Source organism: Hippoglossus stenolepis, chromosome 16 (genome assembly GCF_022539355.2).
Source record: "Hippoglossus stenolepis isolate QCI-W04-F060 chromosome 16, HSTE1.2, whole genome shotgun sequence".
Lineage (NCBI taxonomy): Eukaryota > Metazoa > Chordata > Actinopteri > Pleuronectiformes > Pleuronectidae > Hippoglossus > Hippoglossus stenolepis.
In genome coordinates, this window is record NC_061498.1 from 8,694,387 (window position 1) to 8,712,927 (window position 18,541).

At 43.9% G+C, this 18,541-nt stretch overlaps 1 protein-coding gene across 1 annotated transcript; it reads right to left on the reverse strand.

Annotated features, from left to right (window-relative positions):
* Positions 1–2,527: 2,527 nt before the first annotated feature.
* On the reverse strand, positions 2,528–17,454 carry gpr139 (G protein-coupled receptor 139). The gene is made up of 2 exons (XM_035179744.2): positions 16,915–17,454; positions 2,528–7,943 (listed from the first exon to the last, which is right to left on the reverse strand). The coding sequence occupies exons 1-2, from the start codon at positions 17,060–17,062 to the stop codon at positions 6,943–6,945; spliced, it is 1,149 nt and encodes a 382-aa protein (XP_035035635.1). The 5' UTR covers positions 17,063–17,454; the 3' UTR covers positions 2,528–6,942.
* Between the last annotated feature and the right edge of the window lie 1,087 nt (positions 17,455–18,541).

The following is an 18,541-nucleotide window of genomic DNA, read 5'->3' on the forward strand; positions in this document are numbered from 1 at the left end:
TTTTAGTTACTTTTGTACTTTTAGTTACTTTTTAGTTACTTTCGTACTTTTAGTTACTTTTTAGTTACTTTTATATTTTTAGTTACTTTTTAGTTACTTTTGTACTTTTAGTTACTTTTTAGTTACTTTTGTACTTTTAGTTACATTTTAGTTACTTTTGTACTTTTAGTTACTTTTTAGTTACTTTTGTACTTTTTAGTTACTTTCGTACTTTTAGTTACTTTTTAGTTACTTTTATATTTTTAGTTACTTTTTAGTTACTTTTGTACTTTTAGTTACTTTTGTACTTTTAGTTACTTTTGTACTTTTAGTTACTTTTAGTTACTTTCGTACTTTTAATTTTTAGTTACTTTTATATTTTTAGTTATTTTTAGTTACTTTTGTACTTTTAGTTACTTTTTAGTTACTTTTGTACTTTTAGTTACATTTAGTTACTTTTGTACTTTTAGTTACTTTTTAGTTACTTTGTACTTTTAGTTACTTTCGTACTTTTAGTTACTTTTTAGTTACTTTCGTACTTTTAGTTACTTTTTAGTTACTTTTGTACTTTTAGTTACTTTTTAGTTACTTTAGTACTTTTAGTTACTTTTTAGTTACTTTTGTACTTTTAGTTACTTTTTAGTTACTTTTGAACTTTTAGTTACTTTTTATTACTTTTGCATTAGCACTATTAAATAACATTGTTATTTACCTGCACTTTGGACGACATACGACATAAAAGGTTTTTTTAATAGTTTTTCCTTACTCGTGTTGAGGGTTAAGGGCAGAGGATGTCACACCTTGTTAAAGCCCTATGAGACAAATTGTGATTAGGTGTTTTCAGACGACATACTAACCTATGACTTTTTTACCACTTTTCAAACGACATACAAACTATGACTTTTTTACCACTTTTCAAACGACATACAAACTATGACTTTTTTAACGATTTATAACGGCATACCAAACCTATGAGAACGTGACCAAATTTATCAAATGAAATTTGCGCAACACTGGTTGACCATGTCGTGAACCACGGATTGACGCTAAGGGAGGCTGGACTAAGAGTTCAGCCAAATCTTAGCAGATATACAGTGGCATCTGTCATTAGGACATTTCGACAAGGAAACTGGTAAAAACAAATCTGTCTACAGTTACAGTAATCAGCTGCTTATTGTATGCACCATATCAGCACTTTTGATACCCCTTCCTGTGACATTTTACAGTAGGTTACATGTATTTTGTTCTACATAGGATTGAGGGTCGAGAATGACAAGGAGGAGGGGGGCCCATATTCACACAAGAACAAGAGAGAGAGATCATAAACATGGTTTTGGCCAATAATGCTATCAGGCTCAGAGAAATTAGAGAAACCCTAACACTTACAGTAAAAATACAACACACCTCACATTCACATTTTTGGACCGATTGCACAACATCGTCACAGCAGTAAACCACATGCACCAGATGCAATACATTGTCATCTGGGACAATGTGTCATTCCACCGCTCTGCTCTGGTCCAGAACTGGTTTCAACACCATCCACAGTTTACAGTACTATACCTTCCACCATACTCTCCGTTTCTAAACCCAATCGAAGAGTTTTTCTGGGCATGGCGGTGGAGGGTTTACGGTCTCCGGCCCCAGGCTCAGGTACCCCTTATTCAGGCCATGGAGGAGGCCTGTGACCAAATCGACGCCGCAGCTGTGCAAGGATAGATTCGACATTCAAGACGGTTCTTCCCACGTTGTCTTGCCAATGAGGTTATCGCCTGTGATGTTGATGAAATTCTCTGGCCAGATCCAGCTAGGCGAAGAGATAATGTCTAGTATTTTCTGTACTGTATTTTCAGTTTGTTTCAGATCTTTTTATTCTTTTTTACTGTAATTGTAACCTGTACTGGATACAGAATTTTCTGTTTGTCTGATATTTGCAGAGCTTACAGTGTTATGCACACTACTGTAGTAGCATGAAAACTGGGACATATTTTGTTGTGATTCTCCATGTTGACATGTTGATTGATTTGGGTATATGGAGAGAAATAAATTATATCAGTCTGCAGCATTGGTCTTGTGTAGTGTTGGTGAATTTATTGTATATTTGCACTTTCTCTGTGTACTTCACTTACAGTACTCTAATCACTGAGAAGTAGAATTGCTAAAAGTGTTTTAGGTTAGCAACAGCAGTGTGTAACTGGTTCAAACAGAATTAAGTCATATGAAACGTGTGTGTTTCATATGGTAATAAAATATGGTTTCATTTTGCAAAGGATCTGAGGTGTTCTGCTAATTGGGTGTGTGGTTGTGCTAATTGTGTGTAGTGTTTTGAAAAACCGGGCCCTGTTTTAAAAATCGTGCTTAAGCAATCGAGAAAAACTGTAATCCTGCCCTGGTGGCTGGCTGCAGTATAAGTCATAAACTCCGCCTTCTCTATGTTAGTAGATGGATATAACAAAAAATTCTAACGACACATCAAATACATTTTTTCTTCCATTTCTCATTCTGTGTGATTTCCCAGGCAGAAAAAAAGACACAGATCATCAGCAGCTCTATGTCTCAATCCTTAGAGATACTTCATTTATTTGATCAAAAATATTGATATATTGACCAGTACTTTTCTGCGTACTTTCTCACAGCACAGTAATACATTCTCTTTATACAGTCAATACATTCATTGGGAGGAAAAAACTGAACTCTGCAAGCCTACAATCACTCCAGTACAATAATAAAAACACAGTTTGGAAACACTGCCATGGAGAGAGAGGTAAAAGTCTACTGAAAAAAGGTCATTGTGTAGAAAATCACAACCAGAAAAATACCAACAGAAATGCCAGAAGCGTCAGTTGTACATTCATGGATATATCATTATAATACTGTGCTATATGTAATTATATTCATTCATGAGTATAAATACATATTTGATTTCATACATTACAGGTCCTATGGCACAAACACATTTTAAAGCTTCTCTCTTGTCTAACACAGGCTTAGTGCATACACACACACACGCACGCACGCACGCACGCACGCACACACACACACACACACACACACACACACACACACACACACACACACACACACACACACACACACACACACACACACACACTTGTCTTGCTATAGTTGTGAGGACACTTATTGATATAATAAAAGTCCCTAGCCCCTAACATTAACCTTCTCAACTAAAACCTAATTCTAACCATCAAACAGCCCTTTAAAATTGTGAGGATCTGCCAAAACAATAACAATGGTTTTAAACCCAAATTTGTCAACACAACCATAGACACACACACACACACACACACACACACACACACACTGTGGAGTGAAGCAGGTAGAGAGAGATAGAGAGGAAACTGAGCAGATCAGAACGTGTGAGAGAGAAAATACAATTTTCCCCTCTGATTGATTTATGTGGTTATCTTTTTAATATCTGAAGAAAATATGGATGCTGGGCGTTTTTTCCCCTCTCATAATGTGGAAGATTTCTTGGCAACAACCCACCTCACACACACCCTCACACACACCCTCACACACACCCTCACACACACCCTCACACAGACACACACCACCCTCCTGCTTCTGAGCTCCTCACGTGGGAGACGAAGGAACACCTGCATGTGACAACCCCCCCACCCTCTCTCTCAACCCTCTACTTTGGTTTCCCAGCATGCCTGCCCGAATCCCCGGAGGCCGCGGGAATGAGGCACTGGCTCTCGCACAAATGTCACATTAACATGGCCTAAACACTGGATGGGGTTAACAAGTAAAATGAATGTCATGGCAACACTGATCTGGAATAAGCTCAAAACCGTCCCTAGGATCTTTCTTAATGATCTTTCTTATTCCCAGACTTGATCATTAGACACTAGTGATTTGCATGAAAGCACATATTTTAGACCCCATACACTAAATGAAATGACATTGATGGACGGCAGCTCAAGGATCTTGCTTGGTGATTACTGGTTATCGACCCTTTGGCTGTTCATCTCCATCGAATGATACTAGACATTCACCCCCCCACCCCCCTCACCACCCCCCCAACAGCATGGATCTATTTTCTGATATGGAATGATGGAGGGAAGCAATATGCTCAGTACGCACATGCAGCACAAAAGTCTGAGGGAACCGGTTCATGCAAAGTAAAGAGTACACTTGTGAAATTAACTTTGAGCAATTAACTTTGAGCAAGTTCATTTGACATCAATTGGGAGGAATGAGGGATGAGTGGGAGGTTCGCTGAGTGAAGGAGCTGAGGAGCAGTTAGCGATCGGCACTGCCTCGTTCATTTAGCAGTTCTGAAGCAAATGAATTTGTGTGGAACGAAGAACTGGGAAGTGAGAGCGGCGTTATGGCCTAAGTGCACAACTGATCTGACAACAGGGGGAGTTGGGGAGTTGGAGGATTATGTTAAGTAATATTTGATTAGAAAAAGTAATTGGAAAGACGATTGCTTGAACCAGCAGAATTAGTGCGAAGGCAGCACTTGTTATAACTCAGTTTTTAATGTAGCTCTGACTGGAAACTGGAGGATAATTAATATTTTACATTGCCCACCTGGGTCCAGTATTTGGTGAAATTTCCTATTTGAACTGAGTCAAACACAAGATAATTGCCGAGATCTATTGCAACATGTTACAGACCATTGCAATACTAAAAGAGCGGAGGTTTCAGGTCAGTGTATAGTCCAAAAGTTCAAAATCATAATAATATGTAAAATGAGGAATTCTTAATAGATACCGTACAGCTGTGTGCTGTTGCCATGTTCAAATCATATGGGATGGAGAGCAGCACTGCTAAACGCTTTTGTGTTTTTCATTCATATCAGCTACTTTCAGACATGCCCTGAAGTCTAGGTAATCTCATGATGTTCTCCAGAGGGTCTGCTTGTGAGGGTCTGCATGTGAGAACGCAAATGTCCGAGTCAGAGGCTCTGGATTTTCGACGAAGCTAGAAACTCTGTGACAGGTGCAAAACTGAAGGATACAAATATCTCAGGATGAAAAAGTGGTGCCACAAACGAAAGGTTCGACGTCGGTGTTGATGTGCTGGAAACAACAGCACGTGGTCTCCGTAGCAGAATGTATACGTCACATCCTGCCTCCTCATGCTGCTATGGATGCTATGATACCTGATGTGTGAAACCCTTGCCCTGATTCACAGCTTTTTGCTTTTAGTTTGCTGCTATCACAAAAGAAAGACCAAACGACACACAGGCAGTCACTCCTAAAGTGTCTCAGAAGTTTGAGTGTCAAGAAGAACTTTGTAGGGTATGACTTTATCAGCTATGACAGACCTGGCTACCATTAATCAGATTTAAAGACTTATCCATTAAAAAAAAGCCTGAAGTGTCTGTTCCTGGAGGCAGGTATTAGCAGAAATCTACCCTTTGGCTCGGCTCCATTCTTGCGAGATAGATGAACACTTTTAATGCCCCAAAGTGTCCGCAGAATGGATGTGCGCTGATCTCTGTGTGCTGTCTACGGCAAGAGGCGTGTGTGTTTGTGTGTGTGTGTGTATGTTACCATTTATGGTTTGGTACCGCATAGGACCTAGGTAACAGTGAGACACAGTTGATGTATGTGACTCTGTTTTGGTGTTAAATGTTACTGGGCTGGCATCAGCCAGCAGCAGAACAAGATGTGATGAATTTGTGACTCTGTGGCCCTAAGAACGGATTCACTGTTGCATCATGGGACAGGAAACCTTGCACAGGGGTGAAACCAAGCAAAAGGACGGAGAACAGACTCTTCTTTCCTCTCTATCTCTCTCATCTTGCTCAGTCTCCCAGAAAGCTAAAGGGTTGAAGACATGTTCATTTACATTCATTATATTCATCCAGATAATGGCTAACAGTAAGTCATCAAGGACCATTAATAGTTAACAGAGGACTATCTACTAAAAGCAGAAATTTCCTCTTCCTAATATTGGAAAGCTGATTACTGGATTAATGAACCCTTGGAGCCAAAGTGACCTCAAGACACTTTTTTTTTTTTGTCTTTTGTGAAACTACAATAACAGTCAAGTTTTCCATTAATAGATATTTTACAAAGAATAAGCAAAGCACCTACTCATCCTACAACAACCTGTGAGTCTGGAGGTGGGATAACATTCATGGTGAGCACTGCCTTGTTGGTGATCCGCACCGCTTGAATAGATTCAGCACACACATGAGGAAAGTCAGAGTCAGAGTCAGAGTCAGGGAGGGCTGGTTTCATAAAAGCCCAGTTCAACATGCCTTTGAGACTCTGCATATCACACTGGATATGCCAGCGCTGTTTTTACATTTGCTGGGGAGATGGTCCTTACGATGCTCAAGTGGACAAATTGTCTGTGGCTTCTCCTGAGTGAATCACCCCTTGAGGTGCAATGCTGTCGTGCCCGCACTCTGACTGGATCGCTGCTCTGCCGAGATGACTCCCAACGAAGCAAAGATGCAGCTGCTGGAAGCGCGTCACCGTCACCAGTACACAACAGAGAGTGTCCATAAAGAAACCAATGTCACCAGCCATTTGATGCGTCACCAAGGATTCATCCAGTTGTCAGTTTATACTCAAGCGCTGAAACAAACAGTGTCTCATAAAAGTCATTGATGGATGGCGGTGATATAGCCTCAAACAGTCACTCACTCAAGCTGAAGTCAGTCACTTACTATAGCTTTATTTATTTTTTTGCATGGAGGAAACAGCAAACATCTATCTGATGCTGGCTGCTGCTTTGTGAATAGTTAATTGAACATGACAGGCCTGCCGAGCACGCATCTGCTGTTTGCTCTTCCACCTTGCGAGACTATCACTTTGTTATTCCTCAAAGCTAGCCAAACCGTTACCTCTGTGCTCTCCAGGCGTGTTGACATTTTCAGGCCTCAAAGAGTCGGACAAAGCTAGTCGCTATAGAGACAAATCCCCAAATATGTTTCCCCAGGACTAACGGTGGGGGCAGCTGCCGGTGGCTGAAGACTCACGAGGAAATGCAGATGGGCTTCCCATTTTTGTCATACTGGTACACAAACATCTTGATGCAGTGGGAGTTGGCTGGTGAGATCCAGGGACTGCTTGTGATGGAGAAGTTGTGGCTGGCATAGAACGGCGGCGGCTGCTTGCGGCAGTGGACCAGCGCTCGCAGCACGTTGGCCGCCATGCCCCGGAAACGCTTGCTGATGAAGCAGTAGAGGAAAAAGTTGACACCGGTGTTGAGCAAGGCGAGCATGTTCGCCAGATCGGTGAGCATGTGGAGCAGTCGGCCGGCACCTTGTGAGGCTGGAGGGGGGGAGTAGAAGTGGTAGAGGATCATGAGGGTTCGCGGTGCCCACAACACAGCGAAAATGGAGGTGATGGCGAGGAGGATGGCGGTGGTCTTGCCGGTAGAGTAGCCACGGAGACGGAAACAGCTGCGTCGTTTGCGTAGCTTGCGTACGATGACAGCGTTAAGGGAGAAGAAGACGGTGCAGGGAAGGAGGTAGACGGTGGCACAATGAGCCCACACCAGGACATGCTGGGCCACGGTTCTCCTGTTGCTCTCTCCTCCTCCTTCACCTCCTCCTCCTACACCACCACTGCCCATTCCTGGCAGGCTGTGCCATAGCTCAGGCCACCAGTAATAAGGAGCTGCAGACAACAAGCACCCAATATACACGGCGAATATCACCCTTCGTGTGCGGGCTGGGTAGGAGACCGTGTGGTAGCGCAGCGGGTGGCAAACAGCGATGTAGCGGTCGATGGTCAGAGGCACGGTGATCCAGATGGAGGTGTGAATGGAGGAGAACTCCAGGACCTGCACGGCGTTGTTTAATGATGGCGGCAGCGGCGTGGCCAAAATAAAATCCTCCAGTATGAAGTCGACAAAAACAATCAGGAGCAGGACTAGGATGTCAGCGGCCGCCAGAGCCAGGAGATAGTTGTAGGAGGACTTCTGACGACGCAGCACCAGCTGGGACAGGATGACCACTGTCAGGATGTTAGCTGGGGGGGGGGTGAAGAAGGAAACGGTGGAGATGATTGAGTAGGCAGAAGGAGGAAAGAGTGAAATGATGGAAAGAAGAAAATAAATGATGAGATTGGAAAAGTAATGGGCACAGGTTGGGGAAGGGAAAGAAACAGAGAAATTGAGCGTTAGTGGACAGATAATTCAAAAGGAGCAAAATACATCCAGCTTGCAACAAACCAGACGACCAAAGACACACAGGTGACTCAGTGGACAAAAGAACAAACATAGAAATGAAAGGTTAAAGGTTTTGATTTGTGTTTGATTTGATTTTCAGCACCGTGGCCACTTACCACAGCACAAACAATGAACTGCCCCCAAATCCTCACTTCCAGCCCACAATATGCAAAAAGATTAAAATGCCTTATCATCCTTATAGTCATTATTCACCATCCTCCTGCAGCTCCCCGGCCCACTCATCCTCCCCCTTTTTTATACCTCCCTTCCCTTTCCCCCTTCATCTACACCTGCTGGGTAATTCCAGCAGCACCTGCCTCTGCCTTTGGCCAGCTTGTTATCTCAGGAGGGCAACGTGCAGCATCACAGCCGTGGCAATCTGCTGAGGTCACCAATGCTTCTCACCCTGCCGCTGGCAATTTAGGTCCCTAAAAGAAAGCACAAGGAAGCCCCATCTCCCCCTGCATCTTTTGAAATGTTTGAATCCATCCTCCCGACATGTACTGTCATAGCTTCTCTCCCATGCTGCTAAATCAAATGTTTCCCTCCCAACCTCATGTCTGTTTATTCTCGCTCACTTTCTCAGACAGAGCGGGTAAAATGCCCGGAAGGGGACCAGCATTCTTTTATTTTATTTGTTTTTGCCGAGCCGGACGCAGAACTGGATGTGATTTTACCAAAGCATGACTTCTGTGTGTGTACACGAGTCAGGAGGAGCACGGCTCTCTCCCTCTCACATGGCACTGCTGCTCTGCAATTGAATTGAACAAGGTCATCACAAGCTTTTCTTTCTTTCTTGTCCTTTTCTCTTCCCTGTTTCCCACTGTGACCACAGGTGCATATTATTCCCAGGTTACTCCCGTCGCCTTGAGTTTGCAGGCTGGTGTGCGGTGAATACGTTTAAGACTTTTCCCGAACCTAGAGGAGAGCATCCGCTGGCTTTGTTCACATTGTTACTGGGATATGAAATCTCATGAAAAATTTTAAAATCATTTAAATGCAATTAAACTAGTGCTCTGAGGAAAACAAAATGCTAAATGTTCAAAAATATTAATGGTGATGTCAAGTGTACCTTGCAGTTTTCACCTGGTCATAACTTCCGTCTGATTTGGTGCCATGAGTGAACGAAATTCTCGCTTTTTACGGCTAACAATTTGTTTTTTGTAACCATTATTCCACACTAAAGGTCTGTTGATGGCCCTCGAGCCAGTTGTGGTTAAACAAATGGGTAAACGCTGGTTTTGATAAATGGGAAAAAGCCACATCATTTATTTGAATAAGGCCATTATGTCGGCATCATGGGGGTGCAAACACTTTGGATTTCTACTTTTCATCTCACAATGATCATGATAAAAGGAAACTATTGTCGTCCTGATAATTTTACAGAATTGTAAAATCATATAAAAATATGTTGAACACCTGAAGCAACATGCTGCAGCTCTTGGCATTTTAAGGCTATTTCTTAGTCTGCAAGTTGCAATGACGTGTTCACACATAGTGATCCCAAGGTCAAGACTGATTCAGTTCAGGTGCCAGGTTGTGGCATGTGGCTTTATTTTGAGGAAATCAATACTTTTCCAATGTATCCAAAGATTTCTGTTTCATGCTGCAATTCACTGATCTCAACTAACAATCAAAGACACACAACAGTGCATCTCTCTTTTGCTAACCAGCTTTGTTTAGTGCAACTCGCTGGTGCAGCATGAATCAGTTCCCCTCAGACAATGATGCCTCTGACATCTGACATGCACTTAGCAGCTGTCACTGTCCATATAGCGTGTGTGTGTGTGTGTGTGTGTGTGTGTGTGTGTGTGTGTGTGTGTGTGTGTGTGTGTGTGTGTGTGTGTGTGTGTGTGTGTGTGTGTGTGTGTGTGTGTGTGTGTGTGTGTGTGTGTGTGTGTGTGTGTCTGTGTGTGTCTGTGTGTGTGTGTGTCCCGTCTCCCCTGCAGTAATAGATCTGGGATTGGATTAAATATGGCAGCTCTGAGTCTGGTACATCACACTTCACAGTCTCAGCCACTATCAGCTGATTACAAATTACAAAACCGGCTCCAGATAATGACAAAAGATGTCCTTGCCAGACTGGAGGATGTGCAGCAGAAGACACAGAACCACATTAACACATGTATGCACGTGCACACGTACACACACAAACACGCAGATGATTAGGGATGCACCAATTCATTAACGTATGCTCTATCAATAACCATAAATGAGATGTCAAAGCAGTTTACAAGACCCGAAAAGCCAATATGTGTGTACGTGGTGGGGGCTGCTGGATTGCTGCACACTCCTCCGCCATCCCCTCTGCTTGCACACCACACTAACCTGGCACAGACAAGTTAAATTGCTTTCTTGTTGAATCTTGGTTGAGTGTGTGATTGATTTCATGGTTTCAGCTCCTTTCTTTCACTTTCTGTCCGTTTTTTGTTCTTTTCCATTTGTCAGTTTGGGCAAATTAATACAAAATAAATTAGGGATCAAAGGATATGGATCATCGGGATAATAATTATAAGTGCAATACTGGCAAGTTGTTTGAGATGTATTGGATATTTGTTGGTCCAATGAAACAAACTATTTGAAGACATTAAGTTGGAAACTCTAACAGGTATATTTTATCTGTATCAAGACAGTAATATGCTATGTGAATAAAGGTGTAAGTTAATTGGTAAATAGGTAAGAAGAAATCATTATTTCTGTTTATCGTGTTTACATGATATCATCTGGTGAACTATCCATTCGTCCATTCAACCATCTGTTATCTATACCACCTTTCTACATCCATGCAAACTCCACTCTGCTGAACTACTTATTCCCCTGTTTAGCTGCTCGAAAATCTCCTGTCGGTGATCCATCAAGAATCCCACACAACAGACGACACCTTTAATGTAACACCTCGCTTTGTCGACTGTACCTCTGCCCATGGACTCTCTCACTTTGCCTCTCTCTCTGTCCACATTCTGCTAAACACAGCAAAGTGACATGAAATGGAAACAGTGAGGTATTGACTGTCACAGGCTGGGTATTATTCTGTTTGGGTTCCCCTGTGAGACGGGGCCTTCAACATACAAACAAAGGGGATCTGTGGCGAGCTTGACATTTCCATTTAGCTCTTGCCAGCTTGCACCGGGTTGCCCATTCATTTCAAGTGACTCCTGCTCTTTGCGTTGTCTCTGGGGCCGAGGGGTTTTGGAGGGGAGGGGGTCGGATGGAGCTGCTCGGCATTCTGCAGGTATAGAGGCACATGCTGGGCTCGTCTCAGTGGGGGCGGACGAGTTGCGAGGGATGAATGAGCAGAAAAGACACATGAAGAGGACACACACATGTCCATGTGCTCATTCAGAGAGATCGGCATCGCACGCCTGGACCAAGACGTTCAGAGACACATGTCCCCATATTTCCCTTTTTCTCTGTGCACGGAAAAATAAGTGTCATGCATTTATCTTGTCTTTCTGTCCACATGTGTGACCCCTGTATGTCTGTTTGTGCCGGAGTGCTCTTGTGTCTCCAGCCCCCCCACCCATTCATTTAACGAGGGACAGGGCCATTGATGTTGTTTAGCGGGAAAAGGGAAGGCAAAGCGAACTCCCTGAGGTGTGTAATGAGGGTGACTCATCCCACCACTGAAGGGACATGTTCAGACGGGCTGTCGACAAACGACACTGGCTGCTTAACCCCTCCAAAGCGGTGGTAAAACACAAGCTGCTGCCACCTCCCCACACACCATAAGGCTTCATCATGAGCCATACATACAGAATATTGTACCAAAAAGATAAAGAGAAATGACAGCGAGCACTGTTTGTTTTCATCTTTTCGTCATTTGGAGGAAATTGAGGTTTGGCTTTAAAGGCTTATCGGGAGGCTAATAAGATGAGAGGTGAAGAGAAGAGGGGGATGAGGCAATAGATTGACAGAGGAAGAAAGAGTGGTCTGAGGAAGGTCACAGAGAGTTAAAAAGAGAGGGAGCGAGAGCAGGAGAGAGTGAATGGAAGGGAAGATTAGATGGAAAGACAGAGAGGGAGGTGGGAGGATAGGAAGAGAGGCAAGAGACAGGGGGGAGAGGGGTGATATCAAAGCTTGCTTCAAAGGTCACTGGCACTTTGTTCCTGATGACAACCATTTCCCTTTTGTTTTCTCGAAGTGTCAGAGCGGACATGAAACAGGGCAATTCCTGAATTCGGCAGAACAAAAACCAGGAGCACGTCCCCTCTGACTTGTTTTTAGAATAAAGAGTTAAACCATGATTTTGTCTTAGAGCAAAATCACCTGATGTTTTTATCCCTTTTAATTTACAATGAAGAGTGAAGAATTGATGGGACGTGATTCCATCAAAAAAAAACAACACTCTTTATCGTGAGCATAAGCTGAATGAGAAGAAGAGAGAAAGCGATATGAATGGTAACAGAATTTTAATGGGCATATTAAGAGAAAGAGGCCCTGGTTGCTGCTAATGATATTGATGCTCTGCTGCCTGCTCGCCTCTCCAGCCAATCAATGTAGACTCAGGCCACAGCGAGTCAAAGTTTGGAGATGACTGTCTTTAACTGCATCAGGGCTAAGGCTACATCTATAGTGTTACGTTTTCATTTGAAAACAGCTTTTTCAAACTCAAACCATCTCTAACCACACCAGAGTTTTAATCCCTGTCGATATATACAACTCAAAATCCATTATTCATCTTCCACCGGATTCGGATCCGCACAGAAATCTAAAAGGTTCTCTCCTGACCCAAACCACATCCTTCCACCAAATTGTGTTGTAAACTGTTCTATAAGAGACAAAAACGAACACAAATGAAAACATAACCTCCTTCCTTTACGGTTCCAGCTTTGAAAAAAACAAGAAACGTGAGAGGTAGATCTATAAGAGAGACAAATGTAGAAATAAATACGCAGTAAAGAAGAGAGGTAGAGAAGAAGAGGAGGAAAAAACGAAACAGAAAAACAAAGATCAGATCGCAGCACTGCAGTCATCCTCAGATTGATTTATGACCGTTACATACAGGGGATTTAGGTTTTCAACAGCAGGGATAGCATCTTGTTGTCAGCTCTGTCACTGCATCAACAACATCTCTAATTTATTGCCTCAAACAACACCTCCCTCCTTCCTTGCCTCCTCTGTCCTCCTGTGGCCTCTCAGGCTTGTCACCGCCGTTAAAATCCGACATTGTCTTTCCCTCCCTTCCTCCCCCTTTTCCCAAACTGGAGACAAACCAGATCGCGAAGAAATCTCAACTTCCCTCCGTTTGATTTATTGAAAGCTCTCTGTCTTTTCTCCACTCTGTCCATGCTTCAACACAAACCTTCACGTCCCTTCCTCCCCAGTTCTACCGCCCGAACTTAACCTCCACTTTTAGAGTGATAGCATCAATTAACAAGCCTCCATCCCACCACAGGTGCCATTCTACTGGTGCAGGTTGACAGATCAATGGTCCAAACTGAAAATCAATGGGGGCCATCTCTTGATTAAGTATGGCTGACAAACGGGCCAATACTGTGACACGTAGCATGGGGTTGTTAGCGCTGATCATCCCCGACCCTTTTCCCTTGGGTGGGTGGATAAGTGGAAGTGGGAGGAGATGTTTTCCAATTCGCACGTGCGCCGGCCGCACCGCTGACTGTTGAACAGCACCACAAACTGAGCGATGCTTCAAGGAAGACAGAGGGAGTGCACCAACAAATTGTGCAGTGAGAGAACACACGCGTTTGGGTGAATAAGTGGAGGAGGGATGCTCTGAAAGCCTTGCAGCATGCAAATGAAAACACAAGCACACCAACACTTGCTGTCAGGTTCAACACCTAATGTGACAGGAGAACACCTGAACCAGTTTCATTCGGGTAAAAGCTCTGAAGAAGCAAATGAAAACAATGACATATACAGTTTTTTCAACAAAATCCACCAAGTTACACGACCAAACACGTCGTTTGTATCAGACCACTGAACGACATAGATGTTTCCTGATCTGATGCAACCTATCAACATCATTCGATCACACTTCAGACTCCAACGTGGTCAAGGTATAGTTGAAAAAAGACAAATATGCGACATTTAAAGCCTGTGAAAATCTCCCTCAATTGAATGTAAACAAATATTGTTGTTTTTCTTGTTGCAACAGTCTGACTGTTTCCAAGGTCGAAAACAAACTTCCGTGGACGACTGTGCTCACGGTGTTGGATTTGAAGTCGGTGAAAGACAAATACCCAACTGTCAGATTTCATGTTAGCCACTATAATAACATGTCATTTTTGTAATTTCATAACCCATATGCTCAAAATACTGTGTAAATTACAAATTTGTTAACAAAAACCTAATTAGCTCATAACATATTTAATATAACATTTTGGAAAATGACTAGAAAGTGTTTGATTCCGTGCTTTTCAGTCGACTTTAAATGGCCCTGCTCCTTCAGCCACACATTAATGCTCAATGCACCTAACAGATTATTACAAAGCAACTGCGTTAATGCCATAATGATTTTTTCATGTGCGTTTCATAGAGATGTAGATGCACAGAGCAGAGAGATGTAGATGCACAGAGCAGAGAGATGTAGATGCACAGAGCAGAGAGATGTAGATGCACAGAGCAGAGAGATGTAGATGCACAGAGCAGAGATATGTAGATGCACAGAGCAGAGATATGTAGATGCACAGAGCAGAGAGATGTAGATGCACTGAGCAGGGCTGACTTGGCTCTGATATTCAGAGCAGCTTCTCTTGCACGTCTCGCAGAGAATCACTCATCAGCTGATGGTACAGTTTGCAGTTTAAGTGCTTTGAGACAAACTGTACGTTACAAAGAGCAGGCTTCACTCGTGTAAATGCTGGCATGTTCGAGGCCGAGGCACTGGGCCCACTTCTTCATTGTGCTGCTTGCTATGCCAGCACACGTCTGTTCTGTCTCGATCAGTGTGGAGCGAGTGGAGGGAGAGGCAAAGAGAGTGAGAGGGAGAGAGAAAGAGCGATTAATTAAAAATGTGACAATTCGTCTCGGCTGCGGCGTCTGTGGCTCCCCCACTCAGGGCTCGGAGGTGCTACTTCACTGGCTCTGCTGTTATTAATCTCTCCCTCCCTCTCTTCACTCTGCTCCTCTTCCTTCTCTTGCTCTGGCTGTGTCCTTCCCTACACTTCACTCTCCACCTGTTCGTCCTCTTTTGTGCACAGCTTCTGGTTCATCATTTCCCGAGGTCACACAGTAATCTATTCCCCCACCACTCGACTTGCATAATCCATTCGCCCATCATCTCGCTTCTCACCCTCAGATATGTGCTCTCGATGCTTGAAGTGACCCCCACCACCACCACCACCACTCTCTCTCTCTCTCTCTCTCTCTCTCTCTCTCTCTCTCTCTCTCTCTCTCTCTCTGTCTGTCTGCAGCCTCAGAGGTCAAAGCCTGTGGGAGCATGTGCAGCCCTGTTGCTGTTAACTAATAAAACAGTGGCCGCTGATCAAGGCAACAGCCTCCGATCCATCAGGAGTGTTTAATATGTGTGGGTCTGTAGGTCACACCGCTACTACTCACACACGCCGCACTCATGAAACATTCATGATTCAGCTTGGGAGGAACGAGCTGTGCCATAATGATTGAATGAGTCGAAACTTGCTGCTGCAAAATATCAGCCGGCTGCACTCGACCCTGTTATTAATACAGACAACTATTGTATTATACGCTTATTGTTGGTCTGTGATTAAACAAACGGCCTCCAACGTGTTTGTTAAGAGGCAGCGGAATCCAATTAAACTCTGGGGAAACTTCTAATGACAGCAGAGGGAACTGCTTGTGCAAGACTTGACTTGACGCCCATGCAGGAGAAATAAATGGGGCTGAGAATTGATCAGGAGGAGAGACTCTCACTTTTACGGAGACAGCAAATCTTGTGGAGCAACTGCAGTCTTGGCATGCAAACGCTCTTCACTTTGCACCGCAGATTTGTTTTCAACCAGAACAGCTTAGGGTGTTGAAGGCTATCCAGGGCTGAATAGGATGTTTCCCTCGTGCAGCGGCAATGCCAGTATAATGAAGAGCAGTGTGCTGCAGTTGAATATCTTGTTAAACTTGAAAAGCTCTCAGTCAAATCTCTGCACTTTTCCCTTTCATCTGACCTCAAGGTTTTCTCTCTCTTTCTTTCTTTTCTGTCAATGCACACACCCACTCTGCTTCCCTATGTGAGACAGGTCAGCGCTGACAGATAACACAGGGAGATGGAGGCAGTGAATGGCTCTGACAGTGACAAACCAATCAGTGGTAAAGACACAACATGGGCGCGTCATTCATTCAGGTCATCTCAAGGATCCATGTAACACACCTGAGGTCAAACCCGAGTCATTCCACACATAATCATCACAAATCTATAACAACTCCAGGTCAACACAAAAGACACACGTTTTACATGGCAACCACGAGTCCACAATCAGACTTTAATGATGCTCTGCACATACTGTTGCCGTGTTACCTCTTTAATTTAGTGGTGCAACAAAGGGACGGCCATATGCGCAAACAAGTAGATACATAGAGCATATGCATGCACAGGTGATTGCCACAAGGTCAGAACGACCAATCAACAGCGTGTGAGCAGAGTGTGGCACTCGGAAGCAGATGTGGAAGACATGCACACTCTCCAACCTGCAGACAAGTGCACAACAAATCAAGATTCAAAGCGTGACGTGCATCACACAGATGCAGGCTCCAGTCAAAAGCAAATTAACACTGAATGAGACGTGCATGTGATCAGACACACATGCACACACGCGCACACACATGAAGGACATCTCTTACCCGGTAGGCCCAGACAGAGCAGAACACTGTAGTAGATGACAGGCAGTGGTCCGAGAGGGCATCCCTGGGCCACCTCGGAGGGGGGCTGCCCCGGGCTCCAGGTGCTCCCATTTGGGGAAAAAACAGGGAAGATGTGGCTGTGCTCCATGGTCTCTTCCTCGTCCTCTTCCTCAGCTGAGCTCTGTGTCAAGAAGCCTGGTCGCCGGTTTGGGAGAGAGGGTGATCTGTCCTTGGCTGCCAATCAGCATGAGTGTGTGTAAGGGTTTGTTTGCGCGAGACGGCAAGGTTGAGTGTCTGAGAAGGAGGAAGGAATGGGAAGAGATGGAGGAGAGAGTGTGTGTGAAGGGGAGAGGGAGACAGCAGACGGGGAGATGTGAGAGATGATATGTGTTAGTGGGTGACGAAGAGGAGAGAGGAGGCGAGAGGAGAGGAGCGGGGAGGTGAGTGTGAAGGTAGAAGTGGAGAGGGGAGGATGCAGCCGGAGTGTGTGAGCGAAGGGGGAATGAGAGCAAGCCGAGAGCGCAGCGGGGGAAGGAGGAGAGAGAGGAGGAGAGAGGGGGGAGGGAGGGAGAGGAGGGAGGAGGGAGAGGAGGGAGGGAGGGAGAGGAGGAAGGTAGATGGAGAGGAAGGGCACTGCAAAGAGCAGAAAGTGAGGGAGAGAGACTGAGGCTGAGGGGTAACGTGTTCCCGACAGTCAACACAAGGGGACAATAAAACTGACGAGGAGCCAGATGTGACAGATGAGAAAAGATAAATGGAGGGTTAAGCTGACTGTAAAAAAAAAAAAAAAAGGACATTGTGTTTGCCCTTGTCATTTCGTTTTCATCTTTCAACGTGTCTCTTTTTTTTCTTTATTCACTAACCTGACTGTTGCTTTTCACCATTTGTCCCCAGCTGCACACGTGCACATGCTTCCGAACATGTGTCCACAAGCTGCTTTGCTTCATGGAGACATTAACACGAACCTAACATGCAGTGCAAATGCATGTGACCGCACACGTGTGTAGGTGTGTGTGTGTGTGTGGGTGGGAGTGGGGGCTGCATGGCTCTCAATCTCATTTGCTATGCAGTGCGAACTATGTGAATCTCCAGCTAAGACGTGTTAATGAGCACAGGGCTGACAGTGGGAAGAGCAATTTATTTCCTTTTTTTTCAGACACACACTGGTTTTGTCTGGTTTATCATTCGCTTTGATGATGATGAACACTGAAATGTTTTCCTTATAAACTCATCTGTCCACTTTACAATCTGTTGTTAAGGCTAAAAAAATTGTATTTCTGAGTTGAAGAACCATCTAGATTCTAGAGCATAAGAACAAGCAATGACAGAGTCCATATACTAATGTTTTTCATAGGAATTTGATGAATACAATATTAAAGCACAGTTATGGGACCAATTTATACATTTGCTCTTGAAAGTAGTGTCTCATATTCAATTATTTAGCAGGTAAAATTATATAGCAACAAACTTTAGTAAACAAATATTTGATATTGTGTCTGCCAAGGAGGTTGTGTTTTCACCCATGTCCATTTATATGTTTGTTTGTAAGTAGATTGAAAAAACAACTGGACGGATTAACATGAAACTTGGTGGGAGGAGGTTTGGAATTTGTGTGGAATTTCTAATG